Source organism: Rhamphochromis longiceps, linkage group LG18 (genome assembly GCF_057381845.1).
Source record: "Rhamphochromis longiceps isolate RC_006_pf linkage group LG18, R_longiceps_female_GT1.1, whole genome shotgun sequence".
Taxonomy (NCBI): Eukaryota; Metazoa; Chordata; class Actinopteri; order Cichliformes; family Cichlidae; genus Rhamphochromis; species Rhamphochromis longiceps.
This window is the reverse complement of record NC_140574.1, coordinates 26,878,571-26,894,203: the sequence shown is the minus strand read 5'-3', so window position 1 is coordinate 26,894,203 and position 15,633 is coordinate 26,878,571. Positions and strand designations below refer to the sequence as shown.

At 42.9% G+C, this 15,633-nt stretch overlaps 2 protein-coding genes across 2 annotated transcripts; one reads left to right on the top strand and one right to left on the bottom strand.

The window, feature by feature from the left end:
• The first annotated feature begins 4,236 nt into the window (after positions 1-4,236).
• On the top strand, positions 4,237-6,369 carry LOC146648513 (transcription factor Jun-like). The gene has a single exon (XM_085389130.1). It carries the CDS (start codon positions 4,621-4,623, stop codon positions 5,590-5,592), a length of 972 nt encoding a protein of 323 aa, XP_085245256.1. The 5' UTR covers positions 4,237-4,620; the 3' UTR covers positions 5,593-6,369.
• A 1,130-nt stretch (positions 6,370-7,499) lies between these two features.
• tada1 (transcriptional adaptor 1) lies at positions 7,500-12,233 on the bottom strand. The gene is made up of 8 exons (XM_085389129.1): positions 12,134-12,233; positions 11,460-11,551; positions 11,290-11,355; positions 10,976-11,070; positions 9,770-9,982; positions 9,052-9,203; positions 8,709-8,865; positions 7,500-8,015 (listed from the first exon to the last, which is right to left on the bottom strand). Exons 1-8 carry the CDS (start codon positions 12,214-12,216, stop codon positions 7,863-7,865), a joined length of 1,011 nt encoding a protein of 336 aa, XP_085245255.1. The 5' UTR covers positions 12,217-12,233; the 3' UTR covers positions 7,500-7,862.
• Positions 12,234-15,633: the final 3,400 nt, after the last annotated feature.

Below are 15,633 nucleotides of genomic sequence, written 5' to 3'. Positions count from 1 at the left end.
CTTAGTGGTAGACGTAGCTATACCAACCAATAGGAACATCAGGAAGAAGGAACATGAGAAACTCGAGAAATACCAAGGGCTGAGAGAGTAGAGAAGATGTGGAGGGTGAAATCGGAGAGCTCAAAGCAGTGACTGGAAACTGGGCGACTGGCTCAAGCGGATCCCAGGAATGACATCTGAGATCTCTGTCCAGAAGAGCGCAGTTCTAGGAACACAGCAAAGATACTCCAGGGTACCCTCAAGCTCGAGGGAAGGACAAAGGGTGGGGAATTTTATATAGTCAAGTTTTTCATTCTAAATCCTACCTTGTCTATTTGTGTTATTAAAGGAGCTAAGCAGCTGTGTAAAGGAAGTGCCGCTGGATGTGACCCGTATGTTTGGGCAAGGAATGATCAGCAGAGATGGACTTCAGAGAAAAACCAAACAGCAGGACAGGAAGAAACAGATGGTCTCCAACAAACAGTGCATGGACAGTGTTTGAAATCTCATCTGTCTCTCTCACTGGCCAGTGTGCATGTGTGTGTGTGTGTCCCTCAAGTCCATGCCTGAAGGTAATCAAAACTTTGTTCTGTTGATACATCAACACATGCACATACACTCTCTCTGTGTGTTTTGCCCTAATAAAGGGGAGGAGAGGGGAGGGGTGTTTCCGTGAAAGCTGGATTGTCCCACCTCTGTACAACAAAAGCAGGGCCTGTTGAGAGACAGGCGGGACCAGCTCCTGATTAGAAAACTCCATGCAGTGGAAACAGCTGGCCCAGCCAGGGAGGAGGAAAGCACTGTTATCTAAAGGCGACCCCGTCAACCCAGTAGAGAGGAAAAGCTGACAGAGAAACAGGAAGCATGGCCAGGCCATAGCGATAGTTTGATTGGAAACACTGCACGGTGGGTCTTGACACAGGTATATGGACAGAGTGGCCCAGAACGTTACCGTGTGATAGAAAGAAAGAACGTTTCTAAAGCATTCTTCAGGGTATCATACTTTAGAATGGGTGTTGCGCAGCCTTCTGATGAAGACAACATGTCATCTGGAGAGTGTTGACCTCAGGCTGCCCTGGTTATCCCAGCCTGTCTGTCTGGGCTGTTAACTTATTTATAGTTGGCTCGAGGAGAACATGTTTAATAATACAATGGGGTAGACCAGACAGACTGGACAGCAGCTGTCATTAGCTGGCTTTGTGTCTACCTATGTGAATGAAAGAACACATATTCATACATACAGTGCGGGGTGGTTAAGACTGCAATGCCAAAGAATGCATTCATTATGTTTATTTTCCACTAAATGGTGCCACATTTTTAGGAAAATGCATTCATGAGTTAAGTGTGGGGGCTGCACCCATGCTTCTCTGCCAGTACCAAACAGCTGTGGACTTTTATTTGGTGTCGTTTATTAGATTGGATGATTTCGTCCGAAGAAACAATACATATTGACAATTTAACAGTTTATTCATTTAACAAACAGGGACCTTAGTAGCATGTGGAAGAACCATACACATGCTCCTCTTCAAGCTAGTCACCAGCTTGGTCAGGCACTGCTGTGGGATGGCGTCCCATTCTTCAACCGACTTGTCGCAAGTCAGCCAATATGGTTGTGTTGGTCATGAACAGCACACCCACGAGTGTTCAGGGGGGTTGAAGTCAGGACTTCAGGCAGGCCATTCCATCTTCTCCACTCCCAAGTTCTGAAGGTAGTCTCTGATAAACCCCTCTCTGTGGAGGTAAGTATTGTCGTCTTAGAGGACTGAATTCTGTCCCAGACTGTGGAGACATGGGATCGCTGCTGGTTGTAGAATCTCATCTCAATATCTTGATATGCATTCAGATTGCCGCCAGTGACGACAAGCCTTGTTTTTCCAGTGAGGGAGTTGCCTACCCACTGCTATGTCGTCCTGCAAGCCTTGACTGCAAATCTGTAGAAGACTGCCTACGGTTCTGACAACGTGAGGAAATGGTCTTCTTGTGGCGGCGGCATTTTGGGACGCCCACTTCAATGACTGTCTCTGACATTCCCCATTAGATAGAAGTTGGCCTTCAATTTGGAGATGATACTAGGGCTTACTCCAAATAATGCTGCTACTTGGTCTTATAAAACACAAGCTTGAAGTTGCACCATGGCACAAGTCCGATCCAGAACAGTCAAATGGGGCATGCTTGGAGCAGAACAACTGACTGCTCTGGCAGGGTCCATGCTCATATGCTGGGGTGTCAGCAGCTCAAAACAAGAGTCAATAGTAGAATAAGCTGTTTGACATAAGAAGAAAAGATCTGACAAGTTTTTCATGGGTTCAGTCCACATACTCAACTCTGCTGCTAAACCTGTAAATGCATTTTCCTTACAAATGTGTTATTATTTTAGGGGAACAAAAGAAAGAAAGAAATTACCAAGAAAGAAAAAGCTGATTTCCTTACTTTTTGTGCAGATTTAGGGTTGGGTTAGCCTGTCAGTGCATAGGTATGTTGCTATCCCCTCATATACATCATTAAATCAATGGTCTTTTTTTTTCTCAGCACAGTTCAGTGTTAAGGTTGCCTAGAGTTTTTAATAGTGTGGCCTTATCAGCGTTGACAAATTTTGCTCAATAACAATTAATCCAAAATTACAGTGTTTAAGGAATTCACGTGTCATATCAAAGTCCTTCGAGCAAGTCTCACCACTCAGCATCCATCTATCGCAGGAACTTATTTGGGTATTTATTTCATGACATAATTAAAAATAAGCTTAATTTGATTGGCCACTACAGGAAACAAACACTCCCCCATCAATATCTTTAAAAAATTATATATAGCTGTTAAATGTGCTGGCTTTCCCCTCAATATAAGGTTTTAAAAATGTCCCCTGGAAGTTACACCTGTGCCATCATCTTTGCTGTTGCAGACTTCATCTATAGATTGGTCACAATCGTACCTAAAATAGAGCTCCATTTGTATTTTACGATTATTTATTTTAACTACTTTTTATGTTGTGCAAAAATGCATTGTGAAATAAATATGTGTCCATAAATGTTTTAGCTAGTACTGCACCTTAATCAAAACAAAAAGTTGCATGCTAGTTTATTTTCACGTCATGCCAAACATTTGACACACTCCAAACAGGATTACGCAACTTTGTTTTTTTTTTAAGCCACACATCAAAAAGAATGACTGACATCCTCTGCATGAACACATTCAAGAGAAAAAACACTCTAAAAGGCTGCTGTGGAAATTTACAAGCTGATGTTCCTTAAAGAGTGGAACAAATTTCTCCTGGAAGAGCTTTTTTTTCTGAAAATGATCAGCTAAATAAAATACTCTTTGGCTCAGCAGCTAACTTGATTTTATTGCATCATATGATACTGGTACTAAGAAAAACAGACCATAACTGCATAAATGTTTGTTATACAACAATGTTAGTGTTAGAGATGCACAAATCTTATAGTCTATTATAAATTTCATGTATAGAAACATGGAGTACCCATACAAGACTATAAATTAGTGCTTACGGCCTAGTGTACATTTATGTATTAATACTCATTTGTTTACATATAATAATTTTTTTGTTCTTATATTTCTAAGCTTTTTGGATATTACTTGTTTCCACATACTGTATGGCACAGATACACATTTTCCGAGTAAATATGTGCACTGCTGAGGACACATGCCATCTTCAGATAGCAAGAAATCAAAAAGAAACTTAAAACCAGCACAGGTGTAGGACCACATATTTTGTGGGCAACAAAGGAGCTCAACGTAAGTCAGGTTCTTGTTCTTTCCTGTCTTTAACCCTGCTTTACCAGCCAACCTGTGCCCACTTCCTCAAAAGTCCCGTGTAGTTCTTCCTGTACAGCCACACACACTGATCACCACAATTTCTGCATTTTCAAGCAGGTTAATTATCTCTTTGTTGTGATTTATTTTTTTAATATTTAAGCCTGTGAAACCTACAGCCTTAAATCACATGTTCCTGATCCGAAACATCTTATTTAAAGATTCCTGGTTCATTTCCAATTAGCGCTCATCTCTGCGCACCCTCAGCGCGCACTTCGGGGGATAACTAGTAATTGAGCGGGTAACTAAATATTCAAAAACACTACGTAATCCCAGAGTACATTGCTCCACTGTCTGCATTACCTAATCCCATAAGCCATCGCGGTGGGCGGGGATATGGCCTGTTGTCAGAGCAACCTGCATGTCATTAGACACATCCCGCCTACCAAGTCGTCTCCAGCCAATCGCTGGCTGTAGAAATGACATCATTGTTATTTTCAGGCGAGCTGCAGCTTAGAGGTGGATAAAGTTCGTCTCCACGTTGGAAGTGATAGAAAGTATTAGACGTTTTCGGGCACTGTTTTTACTTTTTGGGAGCGAGGATAAATCACGGAAGACATTCGGTGTGTCCGGACACGGAGACCCGGCGGCGGGGGGACAATTTTTGGTTGTTGATGAGCGCAGGGCTCACAAAGGAAAAGTTTTCCCAGGACATAAAGTTGTCAAGTGAGTTGAACTTCAACAATAGGCGGACTCTATCGCAATCCAGTTGACGGACTGTCACGGGACCTATGTAAACAGTCGACCTTGGACTGTTTTCTCGTTTCTTTTTTAAAGGAGAAAAAGAAAGATCTCCCTCAGGGTGAACAAAACTTTATGTCCAGAAAAATGGAAGCGACCTTCTACGACGAAGCCTCCAACTCTCAGCGGGACGGGGCGGCAGTGTACGGCTTCAACCCTAAAACCCTCAAACAGACCATGACCCTGAATCTGAACGACCCGAAGAACTTTAAACCTCATTTGGGCGCCAAGGCCCTGGACATCCTGACGTCCCCTGATGTCGGGTTACTGAAGCTGGCCTCACCTGAACTGGAGAGACTGATCATCCAGTCTTGCAACGGGCTGACAACTCCCACCCCGACCCAGTTCATCTGCTCCAAGAACATTACCGACGAGCAGGAGGGCTTCGCTGAAGGGTTTGTGAGGGCGCTGGCTGAGCTCCACTACCAGCAGCAGATACCTGCCGCCCAGCCCGACCCACAGACCGGCTCGGCCAACGGCATGACATCCGGCTCCGCTGCGCCCGAGAGCGGCGGGATTTCCTACAGCTGCACGGTGCGCACGGAGCCGCCGGAGTACACCAACTTGAGCAGCTTCACTCGGGCTGTAATAGGCTCCACGCCCGCACCTGCCGGCGAGAGACAGCCACCTCCACCTACAAGTTACCCGGCGGCCCCACAGCCGTCCCACAACCACATGGACCACCAGCTGCCGGTGGCTGCGCAGCACTCACGGCTACACGCGCTCAAAGAGGAGCCACAGACGGTCCCGGAGATGTCCGGCGAGACCCCACCGCTCTCCCCCATCGACATGGAGTCCCAAGAGCGCATCAAAGCTGAAAGAAAGCGCATGAGGAACAGGGTGGCCGCGTCCAAATGCCGGAAAAGGAAGCTGGAGAGGATCGCCCGACTGGAGGACAGGGTCAAAAACCTAAAGAGCCAAAACACGGAGTTGGTTTCCTCTGCCAACGTCCTGCGGGACGAGCTGGCTCTGCTCAAACAAAAGGTGATGGACCACGTTAACAGCGGCTGCCAGCTCATTTTGACGCAGCAGCTCCAAGCTTACTAGACTTGCCAAGAAAAGAAAAGAAAAAGAACCAAGGGACACTGCTCGGGGACCAAATGCAGCCTTTCAGGGAAGTCTCAGCGCATTGTTTTTTTTCTCCTCCACCAAAATATCCGCTCAGACTGTATCCACATGGAGGCTGACTGACAAGATACTTGGTATTGGTCAGCAACGGTGAATTATCACAGAGCAGAAGCCATCAAACTTATTGCACAGGCGCACACAGCTCAGATGGAACCTTGGCTCTGCCAGCGCCTCTGATCTGGCTCGTTACATATTTTTGGCATTTTTTTTTGTGTCTTTGTCATTTATTTCCACCTTAAACTACACAATGAAATCTATAATCTGTCAAACCAGCTATGGCAAGTGTTCACATCTTATCACTCGACTGTGGCCCGCACATATCCTGCATCCTGACTGGAGGATAGATAGGGCTTATGTGGGCTCAAATTGCATAGACACAATGTGAACCGAACCTTTCACTATGTCAAGTAGCAACGTATGCATATAGACATGAGTCAAGCACTGAGTATCCCAGACACCAACGATTATATGTACAGAACACTAACAACAACAACAAAAGTTCACACCTTTCCCTAAAGACTCATAGGTGTGTGTTTACTGACAAAACTGCCTTACTTTCTTAATACTTACCTTCAAGCAACTTTGTGATATAGTTGTAACTAATGTTAAACCTCAAGTTAACACTTAGTAATATTTGTACGCAGTATTTTGAGCACTTAACTGTAAATATGAGAAAATAAAAGTGTTGGACATGCAGCAGGATGTGTGTTGTGGCTTTGTGATCAACGATAAATGAGCCTGGAGGTGAGCGGATAGCCTTGCAGTGTGTTACATGGAGTGTTTGTTGTTGGAGAAACTGGGGCGGACGGGAGACTGAGTCACCAGCTCGCTGAGGCGCACCCGATGGTTGCCGAAGCTACTCGGACGCCCATTGGACAGCGAAGCGTCGGAAGTGAGCCGCAGGCAGCCAAATATGGCAAGAGGTCTCGAGCGAGCGCTGGGACGGGTGGGGGTGTGTATGTGCGCGCGCGCGAGTAATAGTCACCGTCCTCCCACTACAGCTGGTGACTCTTTTACAAGAAACGCCATGATGCCGAGGCAGATCTGTTTACACACTTGAAGGGAGTGAGTGGAGAAGAGATACTTTGTAAAGAGGAGGAGGCTTATTTTTTTTAATTTATTTTCTCAACTGTAATAACTGTCTGTAATATAAATACGTTTCTGTAGAAGAAAAAAAGTACAAATGTATACACTTTATACATTTAACCTGAACAGAGGGGCACATGTTAGATTACTTGGAAAAAAATTGAAACAAAATAAAACAAAAAACAGACTCTTTAGCCCAACAGTGACACCAGAAGCTGGTAAATGATTGGGCATGAACATGTATCCAATCATTTACCAGCTGGTAAATGATTGGATACATGTTCATGCCCAATCATTTACCAGCTGGTAAATGATTGGAGGAGGCAGCTGTCTGGCAGTTTAAAGACCCTACACACAGACTGTAAACCCACACAGGTGCTTTCACTCACTGCTTGATACACCCTGGCCCTACCTGTTATGACAGGACTGTTTCTATGTTTAACTTGAGTCTTGGTACATTGGTTTAGATAAGCTCCTCATAGATTCCCTCAACTTCAGCCTGACACAAGACTTAATCAGCCATTAAATGCATACACCTGCATATTCTGTCCAGGACTTTTATGACCATTTAAATGCTTGTAATCTTTTATACGTGCCGTATGTCATGTTGTGAACTGGTTATTTACACAACACTTGAGGATTAGATATGTGCTTTTCTGTATCTTTACAGGATGTTTTGATGCGTATCTGACAACGTGAGCAAAGACGAACTCGAGGCAACTCAGACAGGGTTTAGTCTGTTAAGGCATCTTACCCACAAACTCCACAACTGCATCCTGCACTGGATCCCCAGACAGTGTACATAAAATTAAACACTATATTCTACTATGGAACTGAAGTTACAAAATGACGGTTGTCTGCCAGAAGCGACTGGTGGAGTTGATTACTGCAGCCGACTGCCTGCTCTGGTCTCATCCAACAGCTTCTTTTGATCTTACTTGTCTTCCGTCTTTCTGTGCAACACAAATTTTTCCAGGTTCTAAACAGCTTTAAGTTCTCAAACACAGAGTTGAGTTCCTAAATTATATCTATCTGGGGGTCGTTCTTGTGTTTGGTTCCTGATAACCCCCATAGTCTGTGCACAGTCCTGTGGCCGGGGGCTCTCAGCTGACGAGCACGCCCTCTTTAGCAGCTATGCGCTGCCGGTGGACGTGGTCCTGCTCTAGTTCTTCATGGCTGGGGTGCCAAAGCCGTGACAGGACGCGTTCCATGTTGAGGGCGTACATGGTGTGGGAGGGCATCACGCCGTGGTGAACCTGCATTAAACGAGTATAAAAGAGATGAGTAAACCATTTCAATTCTGATAGTTAAATGATGGAAAAGTAGGCTTGGGAAAAAAAAAAAGAATCCAGCGTTAAGAGTAAAGAAAGATAAGATAAGATACCTTCATTAGTCCCACGAGTGGGAAATTTCATGTGCTGACATGAAGAGTAAGACATGAAGATATAAACCTTTAAACTTTACATATGCATTTCTGAGGGAAACAGCGTTTTTGTGTAAACACAACTATTCAGTAAACAAGGCAAACAGCCTAACAATTCTGCAATAAGACCTCAAACTTATAGGTTGGTTAGAAAATAAAAAAAAAAGCTATGAGTTTTGTCATCTCTAACTGACAGCTTGAAAATTATAAGACAAAAAACGGCAGCAACTGCACACAGTTTCGAAGCCAGAACTTAGAAAAGTTTGGCATTTTTGCTGGAAAAATGAGTTTATATCAATCTTATTACACACTCATTTGTGGACTATTACACAACTTCACAGCATTCTAAGAATCCCACACACACACATTTTCAAGGTGAAAAACTCCATCACATTTAACAGGGTCAAAGGTTGTATTATTTGACCACTTGCCTGGGAATATCACAACTTTTCCTTTGGGCTGTTCCAAGAAAACTCACTGTGAAATATGCTGATGTTGCTAGGACCAGTTGTGCACATTTTCTTACCTGTAAAGCCTCGAGGAGATCAAACATGCTGATTGGAGGGAGAGGTGCAGGAAGACTGTCAGCAGAACAAGCCAGCAAATGAACAGCTTGCTGCTCAGCCTCATCGGGTGACACCTGTGGTGGTGGGCCTGCAGGGAGGGAAGCACTCTGTGGCGGACTTCAAGGGAAAAAAGTACACTATTAGTCCATACTGACAGCAAAAGAAAGCAGCTACTGATACAAACATAAAAACTAAAAAGATTTAATGAAGTTGCACTAATGAGAGGCATACACATTTTTCTGTATCAAATGCATTTTCTTATACTGAGAATTCTCACAGCCTAACAAAAGCTGGAGTCCCTACCAATCAGCAACACTGTGGTAAGCAGCAAGGCTGTTTTTCAGATAGGGTTGAGGCGTGACGTCATTGCCAAAGGCGTAGGGGAAACGGCTGTCTCGTAATCGATACGCCTTCCTCCGCATGATTACGGCAGTCAGGACATCTTTCAAGTGGTGCTGAAATAAATCAGAGCACTGAGTCAGTGCACAGTCAGACTCAAAATGGCTCCCATTCATTTCTGGGTGCAACAGGTCGCATTAGCTTTTGCATGTAAACTGACTGATAGCTTAGTGTAGTTTAATCCAAGTGATCACTGATAATGGAATCAAGACAGACCTCTCTTACTACATATATATATTCTATATACTTGTTTCATAACTCAACTTTAAAATAATTCAAACAGCTGAGTGAAAAAGACACTGTGCTGGGCAAGGACACAGACTGAGACAGTACAACTGATGTCCCTCCTGCTTTTGGCCACCACACATGGGTAAACATCTCATTAGATTTTGGTGTGACTAAGCGACAAAGCTCTGCTCAGTCTCTGGAGAAAACAAAGCTGTCAGTGCTGCATAATAAATGACGCAGAACATGTTCTTTCTGATCATTTAAACCACTGCACCGATGTTTAAACAATGTCAGACTTAAAAAGCAGAAGAATCACTTGCGTCACACTCTCAGCTTTTATGAGGGTGCACTGAGGCTCAAACAGTCACTCTTCTGTTGAACTGTTAGTATATACCTCAACGGCATAGATCATGGTGCTGATGGCATCTTCTGTGACGTTATCCAAGCCCACCTCAAAGGCGGTCACCATCATGCGAGCCTCCAGTTGGCCCCGTGTGGGCAGCAGCAGAGTGTGGGCGCTGAGACGCAGCTCTTCCTCCTCACTTCCCCCCTCCCTCGGGCTGAATGGCTGGGCGGCGCTCAGAGGATTCTGAGGCTGGAAACGATGCTGAAGGACACACAAGCATCCGAGCGATATTGTCAGTCCACTGTTCAAGCACACAGTTGTTATTTAGAGGTGGCTAACCTTGCAGCTGCAACACTCGGTCGTGATTTTACTTTTTAAGTGTACTGCACACATACACTTTACTTAGGATGGCCACCCAAGTGTATCTGTTGACTCATTTCAGCCTTTTTTTAATGCATTTTGGGTTGTTGTTTTTTTTTAAATCATGCCACAGAAAATGAAATCACCCATGGCTGATTTACAGTTGGACCATTCCCCTACTCTTATTTTGAAAGCCCAGGCCCTTTTTGTGTAGTTTCCCTAGCAGCTGGTTTGCTGGTCAGGTTGCTGTTGTGGCAATCCTCAGTGTGGTTCAGCGGCATCTACCTCCACTGTACCCTTAATTATGAATTTTGACACCCCAGTATTCATCGGTCTACTTGGTCTACTACTACTGAATGACCTGTTCTATAAGCACGCCTGAAATATGAGAAACTACTCAGTTCAGAAAAAAGCTTCAAGGGTTACTCCTAGGAGGCTTTCAAGGGGTAAAGAGTTAAATGGGTCTTGTGTTAATAGTCAGACGGACTTAGACTGGTGACAGTCTTTTTTTTCTGCTGTGAACTGAATGGCCCAAGAACCAGAAACTTCAGCGGGAGCAATGGGTCATGTGGCACTATGCTGAGCCCTTTGAGAATGCAAAGCAGAACATGGATTATCATCACTAGTTGCAGACCAACACAGTAGAGATAAAGCTCATCCACAGAGAGACTCAATGGAGCAGCAGCTCAATAAAGGTTTACTGGTTACACTACCTGGCAACTAAAATATTTAGAGAGGAGAACCTTATAAGAAGTATTTTTCCAACAATTCATTAAAGGTGTGTGTGCAACCTCTGTCAAAGAATATAAATTTGTGGGAACAGTTTTAGCAGTATTGTTGCCAACATGAACATATCTAGCCCGTGCGGGGATGAAAATATGAAGGAGGACTTACGTCGAATTTTTGCCTAGAGGAACATTTCTTATTCCCCTTCGGTTTGCCGGGCTTTGAAGCACAGCTACCTTGCCACTGCAATGACCCTGCACCCTCTAGAGGACAAAAAGGACACACAACAAGGTGCATGAAAGACACAAACAGAGATCCCATTTTATTTGGTGAAATAGTCTTGAATTTTAATCTCAACAGCTCCCAAGCCAGTCCTGACAAAAAGGTATGGCTTAATACATGCATAAAATGTCAGCTGTTATAAAATATAGGTTCAGCCACAATTTCAGAGGCATTAAGTTATTATTAAAAAAAAAACTCACCTGGTGTGGAGACGATGATCTGGCACCGTGTAAGAATAGCCAGGAGAAAATCATTGTGAACATGGACTGGATGAATGAAGGAAACACAGAATAAGCCATTTTTTTATTAGTAGTATTATAATTTCTACATTACACATTAGCACAGAGGAGAGCTGTTCTTTGACACTGACCATTCTCCTGTGCCAACAGCCTACGCGCCTCAATGTCAAACTCTTCCTTGCTGATCTTTTGTTTGAACCACAGCTTCAGGTTTGCCCAGTAACTGCAGGGAGGAAACAAGACGCAAGCACCAACACACACATAACTCAGGTGCATCTACAACACAAAGTGATGCTGGACACAGACAGAAACACACGCATACACAAGCACATACACAAGCACCATCTGCACGTCATTCCATCTCTTTATCGCGTTATTCACGTGCTATTAACTTTTAAAATCACAAATACTCAACAGTGCTGTTCCTGTTTCTTTCTCTCGTCGTCTTTAAGTTAAGTTTCACTTCTCGCCAACTCGGGGTACACTTTTCAAAATATCGTCAAGTTGGATTTACACAAACCCGCCATAACGTTAAAGTTCATACAGCTAATAAAGCTCAAGGTAAATCTCACCTTTCTTACGCATCACCTTCACCACAGACATAAAAAAAATACCAAAGAGATGCTACAGTAATATGTCAACAACGGGGAAAATCCTGCAAAATGTAGCAGAGGATAGCTAGGTGCTAATTGGTCCAAGGCGCAGTTAATTAATGTTAGTCCCCTTTTCATTTCAGTGGCACAGAAATGGGACCAAAACGCAAGACTACGAACAAAGACAAGCACACAAACAACACTTCACTTACTGTTTGACATTATCGCCAATTGCATCCGTTAAATTCTTCTTTGCAATCTCAAGCTCGCTAGCATGAGCCGCCATGACGTTCATAAACGCCTACAATTACGTCATTAATCGGCGACAGTAACATTTTCTTCCCCTAAACCTATAAACTTTATTGTAGAAAATACATTTCACAAAATTAATCTAAAAGAGAGAAAAGCACTTAGCATTTTGTAATGGCTGAAATTAGTTGAAACTAACTAGTTAAATGAAATCTATTAAAAAGTCAATAACCAATCAATAAATAAGTTAGGTTAAATAAATATGGTGACTAAATTAAATAAATATGATGACTAAGCTAAGATAAATAACAGAATCAATCACACAACAAAAAGAAGTGGAAAACACAATGTAAGTAAAACGAATAACTAAACCATGTGGTTTTGTTACAAACAACTGCGCCGCTAGATGGCGGTGTGGTATCATTTTCATATTTGTACACAGATTAGTGAGGTTTGCCTTCAAGGCCTTCTGCCAGACAAGCTCTCTAAAGACGTGCTTAACTTTGATGAAAGCATGTATTTTAACCCTGAGGACAAACTTCTCCCACTGGTGTCCACTTGATGCAGAAGAGCTGAAAAAAAGTGCTTTTAATCTTGTAAATTTCATAAGCATAACAAAGAGGTCAAGATGCCCCCCCCCCCAAATGCTGTCTGTCTTTTACCAAGCAGAATCTTAGCTCTTTGTGTTTAACAGTGAACAGCTTTCATGTCAGAACACAGCATTTGTGTGCTAACACGACTTTAGAGCCTGAGCTGACGTGTATAAAGAATGACTCCAGAGTCAGTTTGCAAGACCAGTGGGAAGAATGTGATCAAAGCCTTCAAAACAAATCACGTAAAGCAGTGTTGCAACCTTTTACGACAAACTTAGAGAAAGGTCACATTGTCTTGTTTTCATGCTCTAGGCTTTTTCAACATTTTGCAGACTAGGTTTTGAGTTTTTATGGGTTTTTTTACTTTTTGTTTTTAGCTCCCCTTAGACCAGAAGAAACACTTCTAATGATCACAGAAGTTTCCCTCCAATATGAAGCATGCCTGCCCGCACTTCCCATTATAACCACTAAAATTTCCACTCAATTCAAAAGTCACTCACACCTACAGCTACTTTGGAATGCAACGGCTATAACATCAGCCAGTACACTTCTATGAAATGATTATTTCTTCTGCTTTCACCAAAAAAATGTAGCTTTAGAGTTACCAGTTGAGGTTAGAAACCTCAATTCTCCACAGTGCTCATCAGAAAGCATTTCCGTGGTTCCATATATTGTCCTTTACAGATAATATTCCTCCAGAGCAGATTTAGGCCAGGAGGCCCTTTTTGTTTTTCACTCTTTTAACTTTGGCGTAAAAACAGCTGAGTCATCAAATAGATGGTCCTCCTTGCCCCTGCCCCCACATACCCAGGAGGTTCTAAAGCCTTAACCAGGCCATCTGACTCATGTCATTCATCAAAATGAGTGCAATCACTGAACATATACAGACATACTGTAGGCTATTAGCGGGTCCTCAGTTACGTGACTAACCTGCAGTGTTCAGAGGTCATACTTCTTTACAAAGGATGTGCATTTGATCATCTTAGGCTTTCGCGGCTTTAGCAGAATAAACAAGCCTGCCATGCCAAACGCAAGAACGATGAAAACCATCTGAATTTTTCATTGCTATTAGATGCATTTAACAGACTAAATGTCAGTTAATAAGCAGCTGAAACTCAAGGAGCAAATGTTCTATGGTTCACATGTCCTTTTGTTTGTTATCTCTGGGTTGCATTTGCTGCTTAGTTTGGAGAAAAACCCCTCAGCAAGATAAAGATCATTTTCACAATCTCAGCCTCTGCTTGTTTGCTTCAAAGCTAAGCACACTATCACTCTTCTGGAAATTTTAGGACAGACTGGAAACTGTAGCTGTCCACAGCAAAGTGAGCGTTCCCAGATTTCTCCAAACGATGATCCATCTTAAACAAGTGTCTGTTGAGCCCTAAATCAAAAGGTCACTTAGCAACAAACTTAGTTACGGATTTGTTTAACCGTCCCAGTTAGAGCAAAAAATTCATCATGGAGCTTATTTTCAAAGAAAACAGCTCCACATCCTGTCTGCTGATTTGCTGCTGACACTAAGTGAGCTTCTGAGAGCTAATGAGTCACTCTCACGGACATTCCCCCAACAGCAGATGTTTTATAGCAAACAGCAGCGAACTGTCAGGGATCTTCCAAGCCTGAAATCTGTAGACAGTGAACCTTCACTTAGTGACAAGGAGGGCTTTTACCTCTGAAACGTGCAGTGGTTTTCAGAGGACCACACCGTAGCAGCGTTTGCCTATCCCCAGTCTGCTGGCAAGGTATTTTGAGTTGGTGCAGACCTGAGTGTGGTCCTTTCACTGGAGCCAAGGATGTCACCTTCACAGTTCCAGCATGAGGCTTTGCAGGGGTTTGGTTTTTGTGGGTTAATCAGGCATTTCCATGTCCCTGTGAGGCTGTTTAAAATTGTGAGGGTTCAGTGTGTCACCGGCACAAGTTATTGGAAGGCTACACTTGGATCAACCCACACTGGCTGATTTGTGGGGTCTGTTCTCACTGAGGGTTTAGAGGCACATTTATAACAGGAAGGTGGTCCGTTATAATCAGCGTCCTTTTCCTTGGTCAAGCTGGGAAAATCTGTATTGAAATTAATCCAGTAAAGCTTCTCAGGGGGTAGCAGTGGAGGACAGGGATGGACAGGACGTCTAGATTTTGCATTAAAGCACAAAAAAGTGTTTTAGAGAACAACCATGCTCTAGAAAGGTATCTAAACCTGCTTTCAACCTTGTCAGCAAGCAGTAGGCCTATACTTTGTTAAAAATGCTTTGTATATGTCAGTAGGTCACATTTCTGCATGTTTTATTTTATTTATGCGGAGCACCTTTTAAGAAAATTAAAGGAATAGATTGGATTTCTACATAGAAACAAATCTTGTTTCTCATTCATGATTAGTAAGATCATTGTGCAATCTGCCAATTTTGTCTACGCTTGATTATGGTGATGTTGCTTCTCTATTCAAGTTGAAGCCTCTTGATTCTGTGTACTACCGTAAATTACGATTCATTACAGGTGATTGTTTTCTTGGTCACCATCGTATCTTATATGAGAGAACAAAATGTGATAATGTACAGTAAATCGAAGACAGCAGCATTGTATGATATTTATTTACAAGGCTCTTTGCTGCAAAGATTGCCTGCTTATCTCCTTGACTGAATTTAAACGGAGCTCTTACAATGTCAGGCCGTGGGACATTTTAAACATTAGCTGTACCTGTTGTTCACACTGAAATTGGAAAAACTGGATTGAAATATTTCTCCACCTACAAACGGAACAAACTACCAAAATGTTATGAAGCTACTCTTGTGCATTTTTTTAAATTGTGTACATGTACCTGTTTGTCTAACTTTTTGTATGTGTTTTATTTTGTTCACAGGTCTGTCTTGAAAAAT

What these genes read in the sequence shown, in the direction of transcription:
- tada1 (XM_085389129.1), bottom strand. Translation starts at nt 12,216, where the DNA reads ATGAACGTCATGGCGGCTCATGCTAGCGAGCTTGAGATTGCAAAGAAG. An exon ending in GATCATCGTCTCCACACCAG is followed by an intron (nt 11,071 to 11,289) that starts GTGAGTTTTTTT and finishes TTTGTCCTCTAG; the next exon opens with AGGGTGCAGGGTCATTGCAG. An exon ending in TACCACAGTGTTGCTGATTG is followed by an intron (nt 8,866 to 9,051) that starts GTAGGGACTCCA and finishes TTTCCCTTGAAG; the next exon opens with TCCGCCACAGAGTGCTTCCC.
- LOC146648513 (XM_085389130.1), top strand. Translation starts at nt 4,621, where the DNA reads ATGTCCAGAAAAATGGAAGCGACCTTCTACGACGAAGCCTCCAACTCT.